This window comes from Asterias rubens, chromosome 6 (genome assembly GCF_902459465.1).
Source record: "Asterias rubens chromosome 6, eAstRub1.3, whole genome shotgun sequence".
Taxonomy (NCBI): Eukaryota; Metazoa; Echinodermata; class Asteroidea; order Forcipulatida; family Asteriidae; genus Asterias; species Asterias rubens.
The window spans coordinates 13,971,159-13,986,214 of record NC_047067.1 but is presented as its reverse complement, the minus strand read 5'-3'; the positions used below and the strand labels follow the sequence as shown (position 1 = coordinate 13,986,214).

Here is a 15,056-nt window from a genome sequence, read left to right as displayed (position 1 = left end):
TGTAAAAGTATAGCGAGCAATTTGTAGAATTTGTGTAACTAACGGGAACTACAAGAAAAAAGACACCCCTTGGGCCTAGTAAACTCTGCATTGTGCTTGCCCCAAGGAAGTTTTGCAGCCAAGATTTTAAACTTTAAAAAGGCTGTGATTACAAGTAGCTTGCACAGTTTTTACTAGCCAACTTGGTAATTTGAGAAGTAGTGATGGTAGTGCTTACAAGCCAAAACCGGATTACGAAATAATGTACGCCAGGCTCTAGTATTAATAAGGGTGACCAGAGCCCTGCTCTTTTGATACATTGGCTTATGCCATAGAGCTACAAGATTTGCATTGTCTCTGTAAGGAGGAAATAATGTGTTTAAAAATGTTTGCGAGGCAAGTAGCTGTATAATGGGATGTAGAATATTGGTCATGGGGAACTGTACAGTGAGTACCTTCTCGGTTTCTCTTATTTCTTGCTCTTGGCAAGAAAACAAATACAGTGTAATAAGACCAGGGGTGGATTTCACAAAGAGTTAGGACTAGTCTTATCTCGAGTTAGGACGAGTTACTAGTCCTAACTTAGGACTGGCTGTACATTTTTGATATCTCTTAGGACTAAGTTAGGACTAGTCCTAACTCTTTGTGAAATCGACCCCAGATTTGCAATCACAAGGTTGTACAATGTTCGAATCCTACAAGCCAAACGCTGATTTCACATTGACTGGAATAAGTACTGTTACCTAGTAATAACTGAATCACAACTTCTTGATTTGAGCAACTGCTTAAACAACAGACGCTAAACCAATGTTTGTATGAGAGAGATTGGCTGTTGCCAGCTTGGTGTTTATATCCCCTTGTGGGAGTTTGCAGAGTTCCCTTGACAGGAAGTATGAAAGATAATCTAAAACGATTCATGCTATAAAATGTTGTAACATTCCTTTCAAATGATGTCAGTAAATGCATGGTAAATGGCACTACAATGACAATATTCTCAAGGATCTTGGTACAAAGTGCCAAATAAACACCAGCTAACAAAACTGCGTGTACTAAAAAACCATTGCAGATCTGGCGAAGGTCTCAGGTCATGGCCTTTGAAAATTGGTTGAATTCAGGTTTTCCCAACTGAAGTACCCTTTGCAAAATGAAGAAAAGCTTTGCCCACTCTACTGTGAAATTCCACCTCTGCATTTACACTTTTCAATTGAAACAGAAATTGGATAGGTTTTCTTTATTTGTAATCAAGATCTGCATTTATCACATTTTCATTATCTCAAACATTGTAGGATATCCTGACCGCATTTTTCTGACTGCCAGAAATCAACAGCACATTTAAAGGAGGTAATCAGCCTACACATTTTTTTTCCTTTCATCAGGACTTTTTTTCTTTCATCAGAATTTGTTTCCCTTTCATCAAGACTTTCAAGCGAAGCAATTCTTGTATGGCAATTTTCAAGGCAATATCAACATTGTAGATTGTTCACGCTTGATTCATTGCCTGGTATTTCAATTCAACATAGGAGATTTGCTACCTCTCTCGTGTTACAAAGAAATCAATGTGTTCACTGTTGAATGACATCCTTCATGTTTGTTTCAGAAATTACATTCATTGTGAGTTAGTCAATCTTTATTTAAGTACAAACACGGACTGATCTAAATGTTTATAAAAGTCTACTAGCCCATGAATCATGCATGACTAGTCCTTGAAATAACCCACTGCGCCCACAGCAATTGCCGTAGTGCCCTGTGCCCCTTTTACCAGAGGAAAAATGCTGTGTCCCTAAGAGTCCCTAAGTGTGCAGTTCAATTGAAATCTTTAAAACCTTTGCTCAAAGAAGTCAGAAGAACATTTTACTGGGCCTTTAGGCGGGCCCCGCACCCCACGCCATAAAGGCTTCAAACTTGCATACCTTGATGCGCCAACCTTTAACTTTTAGAGTTGGAGAAAAGGAGGGAAATCAAAATAATATCTGATCTCGTAACAAGTTGAATAAATACAAATTGACTTTAGTGGGATTTTAACAAACGACCTCCAATTAAGCGTGCCGGCGCTCTACCAAATGAGCTGACTAGCCCTATTTTGGCAGTCTGCTTATATTTTGTCAATATATTTGCTCGGGGGTGCCAGTCAGAAGCCATACAAATTTACCCAGTCAGGACTGCACATGTATCCTGTAGTCCTACATGTAACCTATGGGGCACCTGGCTGTCTTTTGGACCGGTCTTGAACTTTTATGACACACATTTTTTTATTTTTTTTTATTTACAGCAGATTTGGAAACCCTTCATCCAAATGTTGGCTCAAATCCTGTGTTTGTTCAAAAAAGTATCTTTTCAGCAAGATAGTTGGCACGTACACAAGTAGGCAGTTCCATTTCCTTAGGACATCCAGCGGAAACTTTGCCAAAAATATGCCTGTTTTGAAATGATTGGTTTTTCCTGTGTATCGGGTTTGTTTAGTCAGATAAAGCTGGAACTTTGAAGCTCTATTGTTGTACAGTCTAATTATACAAAAAAGGTTTTGTTATTGAATTGAACCCTTAAATGTCATCTGGCAGACGTACGTACATCACATGTGTAATGGAATTGTGCCTTTGATGATACAAGCATGGCATTTTGAACATCTAGACATGATGTGTCATGAGAAAGATATTTGGCTGTAGGGCATCGCGAATTTCTCCTTTGAAAAAATTTAATGTAAAATTTGTTATTCAACCTCTATTCTGCGATGGCTGTAATGCCAAAAAGCTTTCTCATGGCATACTCTAAGTGCACAGTTCTATGCTTGTATCATAACACAATTCCCTGAATAATTCATGACTCGACAGCTTTTGAAATGGAAGTATTTCTCTGGGGTATTGGTACTGTTTCAGACTTTATAATCAGTAAGCTTTCAGTTTTATATGTGGGATGAAAACTGAAAAGAATTTATTCCTGGGAAAACTCATGCAGTCAGGTACATTTAGGGACTTAAAGCCCAATCCAAGAAGTGTCCCCTCCCCCCTGCGTGATTTGAACCCGGGTCCTACAGGTCGAAGGTCAGGAAAGGTACCACCCGCACACCAATAAAAACTAATTCATTTTTGGGTTTTTTACCATTCCCCAAACAAAGATATTGAAAAATAGGGATACCGCCAACATAGGGCTAGATAGTTTAGTTGGTAGAGCGCCGGCATGTTAACGCGGATGTCGTTGGTTCGAATCCCACTCTAGTTAATTCTTTGTTCAACCCTCAAAACCCTATATTTGATCCTAAATTCTTTATTATTTCCCCCTATTTCATAAAATATGTGTGAGGTATTAAACATTACAATAATAATAATAATAATAATAATAATAATAATAATAATAATAATAATAATAATAATAATAATAATAATAATAATAATAATAATAATAATAATAATAATAATAATAATAATAATAATAATAATAATAATAATAATAATAAGAGAGGATACAGAAGGAGAATGATAAGCCTATGGCAAGATAAAGGAATGTTTGAGATTAGGGAGCAGCGGCTTGCAGACCAGATAAGTACTATCAAACGGAACCAGTGGTTAACCAATGTGGAAATTGAGGAGATGAGGAGGATAGTACAAGCTGAAAGTGATGGAACAGATATTGTTAACCACCAAATACCGGAGGAGGCGGCTGCTGCTAGCTCACAGAGTGAAGATGAGGTGAACCAGCCAGGGTTGCGAAATGGTCAGGATGATGATGGCATCGACGATGAGGAGGGCGTAGAGTTCACGGAGGAGGAAGTGCAGATTAAGGCTAGGCTTCAAGAGGTGATGGAAGCGGCGAAGGGGTCAAACGGGTGGAGTATTCCAGCTTTGCGCCGGGTCCCAAGGAAAAGGCTGACAGAAATGTCAGCCGTGGTAAGTAAAGTCCTTGGGTCGGTAAGTACGGATAATTTATCGGAAACTAACCGTCTTATTTTTGCAGGGGCAGTTGTAGTAGGGGAAAAGTTAGGGGTAGAGGTGTCTCAACAAGGGAACAGTACACCATGGTGGAAACGTCGGCTGGAGGGTCAAATTAAAGATTTGCGAAGAGATCTCAGTAGAATAGAACAAATGAATAAGGGTTTATTGAATAGTTCAGACTTAAGGAATACAATTATGACAAAGTACAACGTCAAACGTAAGGGTGTGAGTGTTGTAATAGAGGAGGTATAGGTTAAGGCTAAGGCTGCAAAAGTGAAGAGGTATGACGACAGGGTTAGACAATTTCACCAGAATAGATTATTTAACACCAATCAGCGTCAGTTGTTTAAGGAATTGGATGGGAAGGCTGACAGCACGCAAGCGGTTCCGAGACCAACAGAGGCAAAAACTTTCTGGGGTGGTATTTGGGACAAACCAGTAAAACACAACCGACAAGCGGAATGGCTAACAGATGTGAAAGATGAATTGAGAGGGGTACAACAGCAAGAAGGGTTCCAGATTGACGTGGACAAGGTTAAGAGACAGATAAAGAAGGTGCCAAATTGGAAAGCCCCGGGTATGGACCATGTGCATGGGTACTGGTTGAAGAACTTCCGTAGTTTGCATGAGCGAATGGCCCTACAATTGCAAGACTGTCTAGTACAGGGTAAGGTCCCATCTTGGATGACTGAGGCAAAAACAGTGCTGATCATGAAGGATGTCAAGAAAGGTAACATTGCCAGTAATTATAGACCAATCACGTGCTTACCTGTGATGTATAAACTCTTGACCAGTATGATTGCAGAAGACCTATATCGCCATATGGATGACCAGCAGTTGTTTCCGGAGGAGCAGAAAGGCTGTAAGAAGCGGTCCAGAGGTACGAAGGATCAACTTATCATCGATAAGGCTGTACTGAAGGACTGCAGAAGCAGAAAGACTAATTTGGCAATGGCGTGGATTGACTACAAGAAGGCGTATGACATGGTATCGCACACATGGATAATGGAATGTCTGGATATGGTTGGAGTGGCTGATGCAGTAAAACGTCTTTTAGGTGAGAGCATGAAGACGTGGCGAACAAATCTGACAGCCAACGATGATAATCTGGGCAAGGTATGCATAAGAAGAGGTATTTTCCAAGGTGACTCTCTGTCTCCGCTGCTGTTTGTTCTTGCGATGATGCCCCTGTCGATGATTCTAAGGAAGGTGAGTGCAGGTTATGTAATGAAGAAGGACGGATGTAAGATCAACCATCTGCTTTTTATGGACGATTTGAAGTTGTTTGCGAAGAATGAGGCCGAGATCGACTCTTCGGTGCAGACCGTCAGGATTTTCAGTGATGACATTGGGATGCAGTTCGGTCTGGAGAAATGTGCTTCAATGACCATGAAGAGGGGGAAGAGGGTACATTCCGATGGCATTGCTCTGCCAGATGGTGCACAGTTGAGGGCTTTGGGTGAGGAGGAGAGTTATCGGTATCTTGGTGTACTTGAATCGGACCATGTCCTTCACAAGGAATCAAAGGTAAGGCTGAAGGCAGAATACATCAGGCGTGTAAAGAAATGTTTGAAGTCTAAACTAAACGGGGGGAACATGATTAAGGCGATTTACACATGGGCCGTGTCTTTGATGAGGTACAGTGCGGGTATTGTCGAGTGGACTAAGGCAGATCTAGATGTCACTGACAGGAGGACAAGAAAACTAATGACCATGCATGGCATGCTACACCCGCGGTCAAATGTTAGTAGACTCTATCTTCCGAGGTCAGAAGGGGGTTGCTTAGCGTGGCGGACAGTGTTAACATCGAGCGCAGAAGCTTGCATTGTCATGTCAGGAGGACCGAGGAGAGCTTGTTGAAAGTTGCACAAAGGTACACGAGGGCAGACGAAGTTGGGCCGAAAGAGTACAAGAGGGAAAGGAAGGAGGAAAGACATCACGATTGGAGGAACAAACCACTTCATGGCCGGTTCTTGAGGTGTACTGAGGAAGTGGCCAGCAGCAAGTCATGGAATTGGTTAAAGAGTGGAGAACTAAAGAAGGAAACAGAGGGCTTGATTACTGCGGCGCAAGACCAGTCTCTAAGGACAAATGTAATGAAGGCAAGGATAGAGAAAGCAAACGTCTCTCCTATGTGTAGAATGTGCAATAAAGCAGAGGAGACTGTATTTCATATTGTTAGCGAATGCAGTAAGATGGCCCAGACGAAGTACAAAGGAAGACATGACAAGCTGGCCAAGGTGATTCACTGGGATCTGTGTAAGAAGTATGGTGTCAAAGTACTTGCGAAATGGTACGACCATGTTCCGGAGAAAGTTGTAGAGAACGACCAGGTCAAGATCCTATGGGACTTTAACATTCAGACCGACAACATAGGCGTCCGGATGTTGTGCTATTAGATAAGACGAAGAAGATGTGTCATCTCATTGACGTAGCGGTGCCAGGTGATATAAGGGTAGCTTCGAAGGAGATGGAAAAGATCGAGAAGTACCAGGACCTGGCCAGGGAACTTCGTAAGATTTGGCAGGTAAAGGTAAAAGTAGTCCCCGTGGTGGTTGGAGCACTTGGCACCATTCCCAAAGCACTGGGGAAACATCTAGATGAAATAGGGACAAATGTGAGGGTAGATCTATTACAGAAGGCAGCGCTTTTGGGGACAGCGAGGATCCTGAGAAAGACCCTTGAGATCTAAGGCTACGGGACGTAGCCCGGCTCGAGGAGTTACCGGCATAAAGGAAAATGAGATCTTTCTTTTGCATGCTGTGATAAAATGAAATAATAATAATAATAATAATAATAATAATAATAATAATAATAATAATAATAATAATAATAATAATAATAATAATAATAATAATAATAATAATAATAATAATAATAATAATAATAATAATAATAATAATAATAATAATAATAATAATAATAATAATAATAATAATAATAATAATAATAAGACTTGTAATGCGCACATATCCACCCTGCTCGGTGGGTGTTCAAGGCGCACAATGTTTGCACTAAAAATAGGTATGAAAACTGTATCAATTTTCGTGCAAGCTGTTGCACATTTACAATAAGTACACACGTGCACAGGCCTACTTTATAAAATTCCATTCACTCACCACTAATCACACATGCCAACAGACATGTGTGTACATTATGCAACAAAGCATGAGAAGAAAAAACATATTTTTAAAGATTTTACACATTAAAATGGATTCATATCACTCACTTATAAATGTAACACATAAATAAAAAGGAAGAATATCATGCCTGCTCACACAGCATCCCTCAATGACGTCAAACGAAGACCTGCCTTATCGTTGAATGATTGTACTCTTTCAAATGAAACGATTAATCGCCTCTAAAAAAAAAACAGACGCTTTTTCTTTTACAGAAAACAAGATTAATTGTTTTTATTTCATAGGAGGCATCAGGGCCCAATTTCATGGCTCTTATTATGCCAAATTGTCTGCGCTGCGGTTTTGACTTTAAAAAGGCCCTTGTTTAACTAAACGCAGCTGGTTTAATTTGCTCCAGCCTTCACCATCCATCAAAAATTTAATACAATATTATTACTAATAACAGATTACTTCAAAACCGCTATTAAATGTAAAAAATTGTAATTATCCATTGTGTCATTTACAACAGGACAAATGGTGACATGTATGGAGGGAAGACTTCATGTGTCATTTACAACAGGTACAAATTTCTCTTGTACAAATTTGTTTATTTGTTTTGTAAAGCGCAACGAGAGTACTTGCAGTACTGAATTGTGCTAATAAGGATTTCTTCTTCTTATTATTATTTGTTTGTATGGAAAGACTTCATCATCAAACTGGATGCCTACTGAACCTAGTACATATCAAAACTCCCTTGCCAGCAAGGTGTTTTCTAGGCGCCCAGCTACATTTGTCAGAATGCACCGGTGTTTAAATGAAAGCCATGCTGATTGTACCAAACTCATTGAGGTTTTTAAAAGCCCCTGCATCCCGCTAATTGCAACAAAGTGCAACAGCGTATTGGATTTGCAACTGCGAATAACCAAAGAGCAAGGGGACACTGTCCTTATAGATAGTTTACCATAGGTTGAAACAACTTCAAAGGAACAGGTTGCCTTGTATCGGTCGAGTTGGTCTTTGAAAAGCGTTTTTTGTAAACCGTTTGTTATATAAAATGCATTTGGTTGGAAAGATGATTTAAAAGTAGAATACAATTATCCACACAAATTTGCCTCAAAATTGCATGGTTTTCCTTTTACTCTGCGAACTAACACGGTCGGCCATTTATGGGAGTCAAAAATTTGACTTCCAAAAATGGCCAACCGTGTTAGTGGACGAGGTAAAAGGAAAACCACGCAATTTTGAGGCATGTTTGTGTGGATCATGTATATTCTACTTTTAAAATATCTTTCTACAATGTAATCAACGTATTTTATAACAAACGTTTACAAACGCTTTACAAAGACCAACTCGACCTATCCAAGGCAACTGTTCCTTTAATACCAACTGGGTGCATTTTGGTACATTTTGTTGCACAATGGCAACCAAGGTTCTCCCCTTGGACAAGCTAGCGTACCTGCCTGAAAAGCGATAAACAAAATATCTTGTTCTTGGCGAGTAGAACAAAAGTAACGTCGATGGATGCATGGTTTAATCAAATGCAGTGGTGTACATTGGATGGGTTTCACATTTTGAGTAGACACAAAGCTGATCACTATTTGGTTTGAGTACATTTGAAGGCATGTAGGTATGCTGCGTTTTTGAATGGGCAAGGGCACCAAAGCATTTTCTCCTTGATAAAGGGCACCCTATGAGGAAAGTGTAAATTTCTACTGTGCAAGGGTACCAAGGCAATGTCCATGGGGCATGGAGGCAGTCAGGAAGTATCAGGCTTACATTTGTCTTTACATACACTAAGTACATCACCCAAACCAAACTGTGTACACTTCTCAAGTGTCAACTACAAAATGTAGGCCTACTATGTACTGTCGACCATACATCAAAAGAGCTAATCAGACTGGCCCAATTTAACCAGGCCAATAAAACATCCTACTCTTCTATTCAATAAAACCATAAAACCTATGTATCAATACAGAAATATTGGATACATAAACACAAGTAGTAAAGGTTTAAAAAGCCTAGAATACACATATCTTATCATAATAGGAATTGTTGTTCTAGGGCCAATACTAACTGTGATAATTTCCTGAATTAGATTGCAATGTGGCCTTGTACACGCTGTTATTACACTGCCTTTATCTATGGGAAACTCCACAATCTGTGCTCCAACCAATACGTTGTATTGTTATCATCTCGCAATGTGTATTCACTTTTCACAGGGAATATCATTTTGAGCCTCAAATCTTAAGCAAATATCAGTAAAACACTGGTTAGCCTATAGCTTGGATTTGCAGCTCAAAAATGTTGGAAACAGATAAATTTGCAAGACCATTATTTAGAAAGATTTCCTCTAAACTGTCAACGAGTGTATTTTTTTAAAAAGCATATTTTAAAATATAGATAAACATTTTGTTCTTCCGTTTAAATGTGTACACTGTACATAGGGAAATGTTTTAATTTGAAACTGTGGCTTTCTGAACTCAAGCCATAATCACAGAATTACAAATGTAAGCGCAAGGACAAAGACAATTTGAGAAAATCATCATACAATAATCGTACAATTCTGTCAAATTTTGAACAATACATGTAACCTTTAGAACCGAGCCGTACTTACATGCAGTACGATGTAGGAGTCACCGGTGAAGAAGTAACCGTAGTCCTTCTCTGGAATCTTGGCTACCTTCATCTTCTCAATGCGCCATATTTTTAATCCTTCCTTCTTGCCGGCTCCTTGGAACTCTGGGTCTACCATGCCCATCTTATCACTCATTCTGGTCTAACTCAAACTCTTGAAGAAAGCTGTGGATCAAGGTAAAAAGAAAATCAAGATTTAGTGATAATAAATCAAATTTACTCCAGAGATCTAAACAAAGTTGATTTCCCAGGTACAATGCACCCTTGTTCCCATTTCCCTTTTTTCCCCCTTTTGTGTAGCAACAGCACTACCACTCGACCGAGTCACTAATCCAAATGCAATGTTTTACGAGGAAGGAAACATTGCAGCATGCATTAATAGCAGTATATACACATGTTCAAACACTAGTACATGTACCTATCCAAAACTAAGAGAAGGATGGGCCCAGCCAGATTTGTACACGTAGGCCTACATGGAACAGCAACTAGTTCTACCGTACACTGTACTTCCTCTGCCCCACTCATCAATAGTTTGATTACAAAGAAAAAGTGCTTTGAGTTTCGATACAATCAATGAGTTTCCATACCTGTAAAAATAACGGAACTACAGTAAACTTGTTCATCTAAACTGCTCACAAAAAGTAAGGAAACTTTTTTCAATCCAGTATATTTGTTATTATTTATTTCTCTCTTTGTATATGGTATATGGTTCCTCTTTAAAATGATACCACATTTGCAATGATTACATGTTGCTGAACTTGGCTACACGAATAACAATGAGGCAAAGTCACAAATCAAATGTGCCAAAATTACCGTTGTCTGTGAATGGTCAATAGGTAATGCTCAATAATCAAACCGATCAAGCTTTTCAGAACCATTCATTAATGGTTTACACAAAGATTTGCACCAGTGAGCTCATCAGAAACATTTAACCCTCATCTCTTGAAAAACACATTGTTTGATGGGTATTTGCAAGAGGATATTCTATACAGCCGAATGCAGTCCCATACTTGCAGACTCTAGGACCAAAAAGCCATCTTTCAAGATGACAACGCTCGCCCCCATCGAGCCCGACTGGTGACTGACAACCTGAACAATGTTGGGGTGCACCGGATGGATTGGCCCGCTAACAGTCCAGACCTGAATCCCATGGAACATCTGTGGGACCAGCTTGGCCTCGCTGTCCGAGCCAGAACCACCAACACATCAACTGTGGCTGACCTAACCAGGTTTTTGAAGAATGGAACGCCATCCCTCATCATCAGCGCATCACAAGACTTTTGTGCAGCATGAGAAGAAGGTGCCAGGCTGCCATCAACGCCTTCGGATCAACCATGCTCGTTACTGAACTTCTTGTATCAATAAAGTGTATTAAGATCAGTAATTTGTCTTGCTCTATACCAAACTTCTTGTCTCAAAAGTGGATTAAGATCAGTAAGTTGTCTTGCTTGTTTCAATTACAGTGTCAATTTGATTGTTCACACGGTAACACAAAACTGCTAATTTTTGCACATTTGATTGGTGACTTTGTCTCATTCTCATTAACGTGGTCAAGTCCAGCAACATGTAATCATTTCAAGTTTGGTATCATTTTGAAGAGAAACATTTCAGCTTTGCAATGATATACACCATTACAAATAGAGTATTAAATAATAACAAATATACTGGACTGAAAAAAGTTTCCTTACTTTTTGTGAGCAGTTTAGTTCCTATAGTAAATTTACTGGTTTCATAAACTCACTTTGACTTTAGTTCTTTGGCCTACATACATCCACAATGTATTCCCGATAAAGTACACTGCAAGTGCAATAACCAATTGTACCCAAAACATCTGCATCAATACATTCATAAATCCATCACTTAATTTACAATCAGGTGCCCACCACAGGGCGCCACTGATAAAGTGAAAAACGTATTTAGTTGAATCAACAAAATCAATATATTTTCTAATCAATGTAATGACTATGATCATGAATTTCCAGTTGAGTCAATGCTGTTGCAGGAAGTTCTTTGGGTTGTTTTCTTTCCACAACAATAAATGCCTACTTGACCGAATCTTCCTTTGACTCATGCGTACTAGTTTTTCATTTAAATACTAAATTGTAAACTTTGCAGATATGGTATGAGGTTGCCTCTTCATTAGACTAACATAGTCTCTCCAGGGACTGCATGACTAATGCATGAGTCTGAAGCCAGCTAGGGTTCATTTTCCCAACAAATACAAATGGGTAAATTTAAACAATTATTTGGAATCAATTATTAGTCCCATTTTGTGATATTACAGATTGATTTTGCAAGCTATGTAAACAATTTAAAGCATTTTGAAGGATTCAGCCATTCATTCCATCCATGAAAAAAAGAATTCCCTTAGCTAGCTCAGAAGAGACTGGGCAAGTCTACCATTGAATGGCTACACAGTAGAGACTGTCTGGCTGGCACACCCACCAACTGTGCAAGCTACTATCGAAGAGCAGCGTTGTAGTGTTGCCCTATATGGACATTGACCTTGGGTTGCTGAGAGCTCAGTCAATGGCACACCTACCCTGCGGTTAACCTGGACAATGAGCCATGATGGTACATTTACATGTAGGTCTACGCAAATAGCAAGGGGCCTGGATCCAAACAGAGGTGTTTGCTGTGGCACTTGTAGTCAGTGGCAAAGTACTTCTGTTTTTAGATTTTAATCAAACCGAGATGAGAATAGTAGATCTGTTGATACACATACTGTAGTTTGTAGATGTAAAACAAAACAAAACACCCCAAAGAAACTGCCTTTTAACACTCAAACTTTGAGCAGAGTTTTTCAGTTTTCTATGGTGCTTACAAAATTAATTAAATATTTTCATAGAGCAAGGAACTCTAGGATATAAACCACAGGGGAAATTGACTGGGTAATAAATGATTTGTGGTTGAACAGAAATATAACTAGAGTGGGACTCGAACCAACAACCAGCAGATTCACGTGCCGGCGCTCTACCAACTGAGCTACATGATACATACTATCTAGCCCTACATTGTTGGTGGTCTTTAGCCGTGTTCGCACTGGATTAATATATAAAATCTTATTCTTCCATGACAAAACATGTCAGCTTCCTCGGGTCAGGAAGATTTAACCGAGACGTCGCGTCCGCACTGGCTCAGTTAAACTGACTCGGTCAATCTTCCTCGGCACTCGGTCAATCTTCCTGGGCACCTTTGGCTCGGTTAAACTCACCGCGCGGCGTGGGTAAGTTACCTGTCAGGAAAACTACCCAGGCTGTTCGCACTGGACTTAAAATGGGTAAGTTACCCATTGGCTCGGTTAGTTTGCCCAAATTAAGTCCAGTGCGAACACGGCTTTTGTATTTTGTCAATATTGTTGTTTTGGGTGCCAGTCAGAAGCCATTCAACCGTTAACTGTTGTGTATCACAGCCATGGATCACACCCACATTACGATACAATCTGGGAAGAAGACCTCCGCAGATCAGCTGAAATATCTGCCTGATCACAGGACTGAGCCCAAAGTGTAGACAACATACACGTACAATGTGTACATTTCTTACTCACTCCATCTGCACAAATGACAAAACTTAGGCCCTGCTCTTTATGGGTATGAAGCTCATAAACTTGATAACATAGGATGACACAGGATGTCCCAATTGGACTCTGGATTACAGTGGTATGCTGATCCATGAAAAGCCTATTTAATCAGTTTGCTCAAACATTCCTCAGTTTAACAGAATCAAACAAATCATAAAAAAAATAAAAAAATTGGAAGGCTTAGGAAAACAACGGTACCTTGGAAGAAAATCCTGAAATTAGGAAAAACCCTGACAACTCACAGACCAGGGGTGCATTCCACTCGCGCAAACGTTGCCAACAGTTGCCAACAGTTGCACACGTTCGCCAACAACTTCAAGTGGAACGAGTTGTGTGTTGCCACCGTTGGCGAACGTTGGCTACTTTAGGCGAACATACTTCTGAGGTGTTGGCGAGTGGTTTTTAAAATGGCGGACAAGCATATGGTATTATTTCTTTGTCACAAACATAATTACATTGTGTTTTCGGTGATTTACAATGAAGATTTAAAGTAACAAAGTTAATTAGTTGACTAAATAATGTAGAAAAGAGGACTACACACAGCAAAAACTAAGTTGAAAAAAATACTTACGTACGGTGCGCGCCATCTTCATTTCAGGGCGCCACTATATTGACATCAATACGCACCAATCGTTCAAAAGATAAAAAACGTTTGCGCGAGCACTTGTGAGTCGTTTGCGCGAGTGGAACGCACCCCTGGTACTAATACAACTGGACTTGGGACCTATAGTTGAGAGGTTCATTTGCATAAATTTCCAGTGTCCATCCAAGTTCATTCCAATCGACCCGATAAAAGCTTTAGTTGAGTCAGCATGTTTAAAACATGTGTAGGGATCACAGAGGAAGAAGTACCACTATCCATTTCTTTCCTGCATGGATACTCTTACCTAAATCTTAGCCCCCGAAAATTGCTCTCTGAGTTCCATTTTACATACACAATACGACAGCAGCCCATCCCTACATGCAATACACATTTATACGGTGTACAAGTATAAAATTTCTGATTAAAGAATTACATTAAATTGCATGATCATACATTGTGGTAAACACTCTTAAATTAATGGTCATAAAAACTTACTTGGTATGAATCTGTTGATACAAACTATTTTGAGAAAGTATTCATTTCAAACGATTTTTTTACACAAAAATCTTTGAATCTGAGAACAATTTCATGTGAATCGTACATCAGATTTCTGAGGGTTGACCAACAATTCAAATTGCAAAACCAAATGAAAGAAAGCTTTGCTAAGCTTTTCCATACCGAGTTACTTTCGCGGTGAAGAATTTACACTGCTTCACTTCACAGGTTTAATTAGATCCATTGTTGTGCTCCATTTTGTTCATCAAATCATCAGCAGTGAACCTCCCAAATGAATCTTTCTAATTTCCATAACACGCAATCTACACAGTTCCTTTCTGTTCACCCTAAATCTTGTCATAGCCTAAACTTGCAATTTCATTCTTGACCTCAGAGGAATTTTGGTTGAGTCACTTTCATATAAAATATCCTTTTAGCCTTCCTACATATAATCATAAATTACATGCAGAATACATACACATGAATTGCATCCATTGCAACAGGCAATGAGATTAAACAAACATGCACATTGTACCATGCAGGTTACGAACCTGTTCTAACTTCTAAGTATTTGTCAAAATGCTAATAATGGTGGGACATTACTTCATCAACTCAGATAACGCCCTGCAATGGATATAATTGATAAATTTTGAGCACTTCAAATATCCCCTCCCGCCTTAAGTACACAAATGGAGTCATTACTAAGATCATGTTTAGATTACATTAGTGTTATCACATGC

The 15,056-nt window shown here is 39.3% G+C and overlaps 1 protein-coding gene across 2 annotated transcripts in view; it reads right to left on the bottom strand.

Annotated features, from left to right (window-relative positions):
• Window positions 1–15,056, bottom strand: part of LOC117291838 (advillin-like) — a 57,261-nt gene that overhangs the window by 39,463 nt on the left and 2,742 nt on the right. For both annotated transcript variants that reach the window (XM_033773770.1, XM_033773771.1), the window contains exon 2: window positions 9,639–9,823. In XM_033773770.1, coding sequence (XP_033629661.1) covers window positions 9,639–9,794 — 156 coding nt within the window. In that variant the 5' untranslated portion in view covers window positions 9,795–9,823. The remainder of the gene's footprint in view (window positions 1–9,638; window positions 9,824–15,056) is intronic.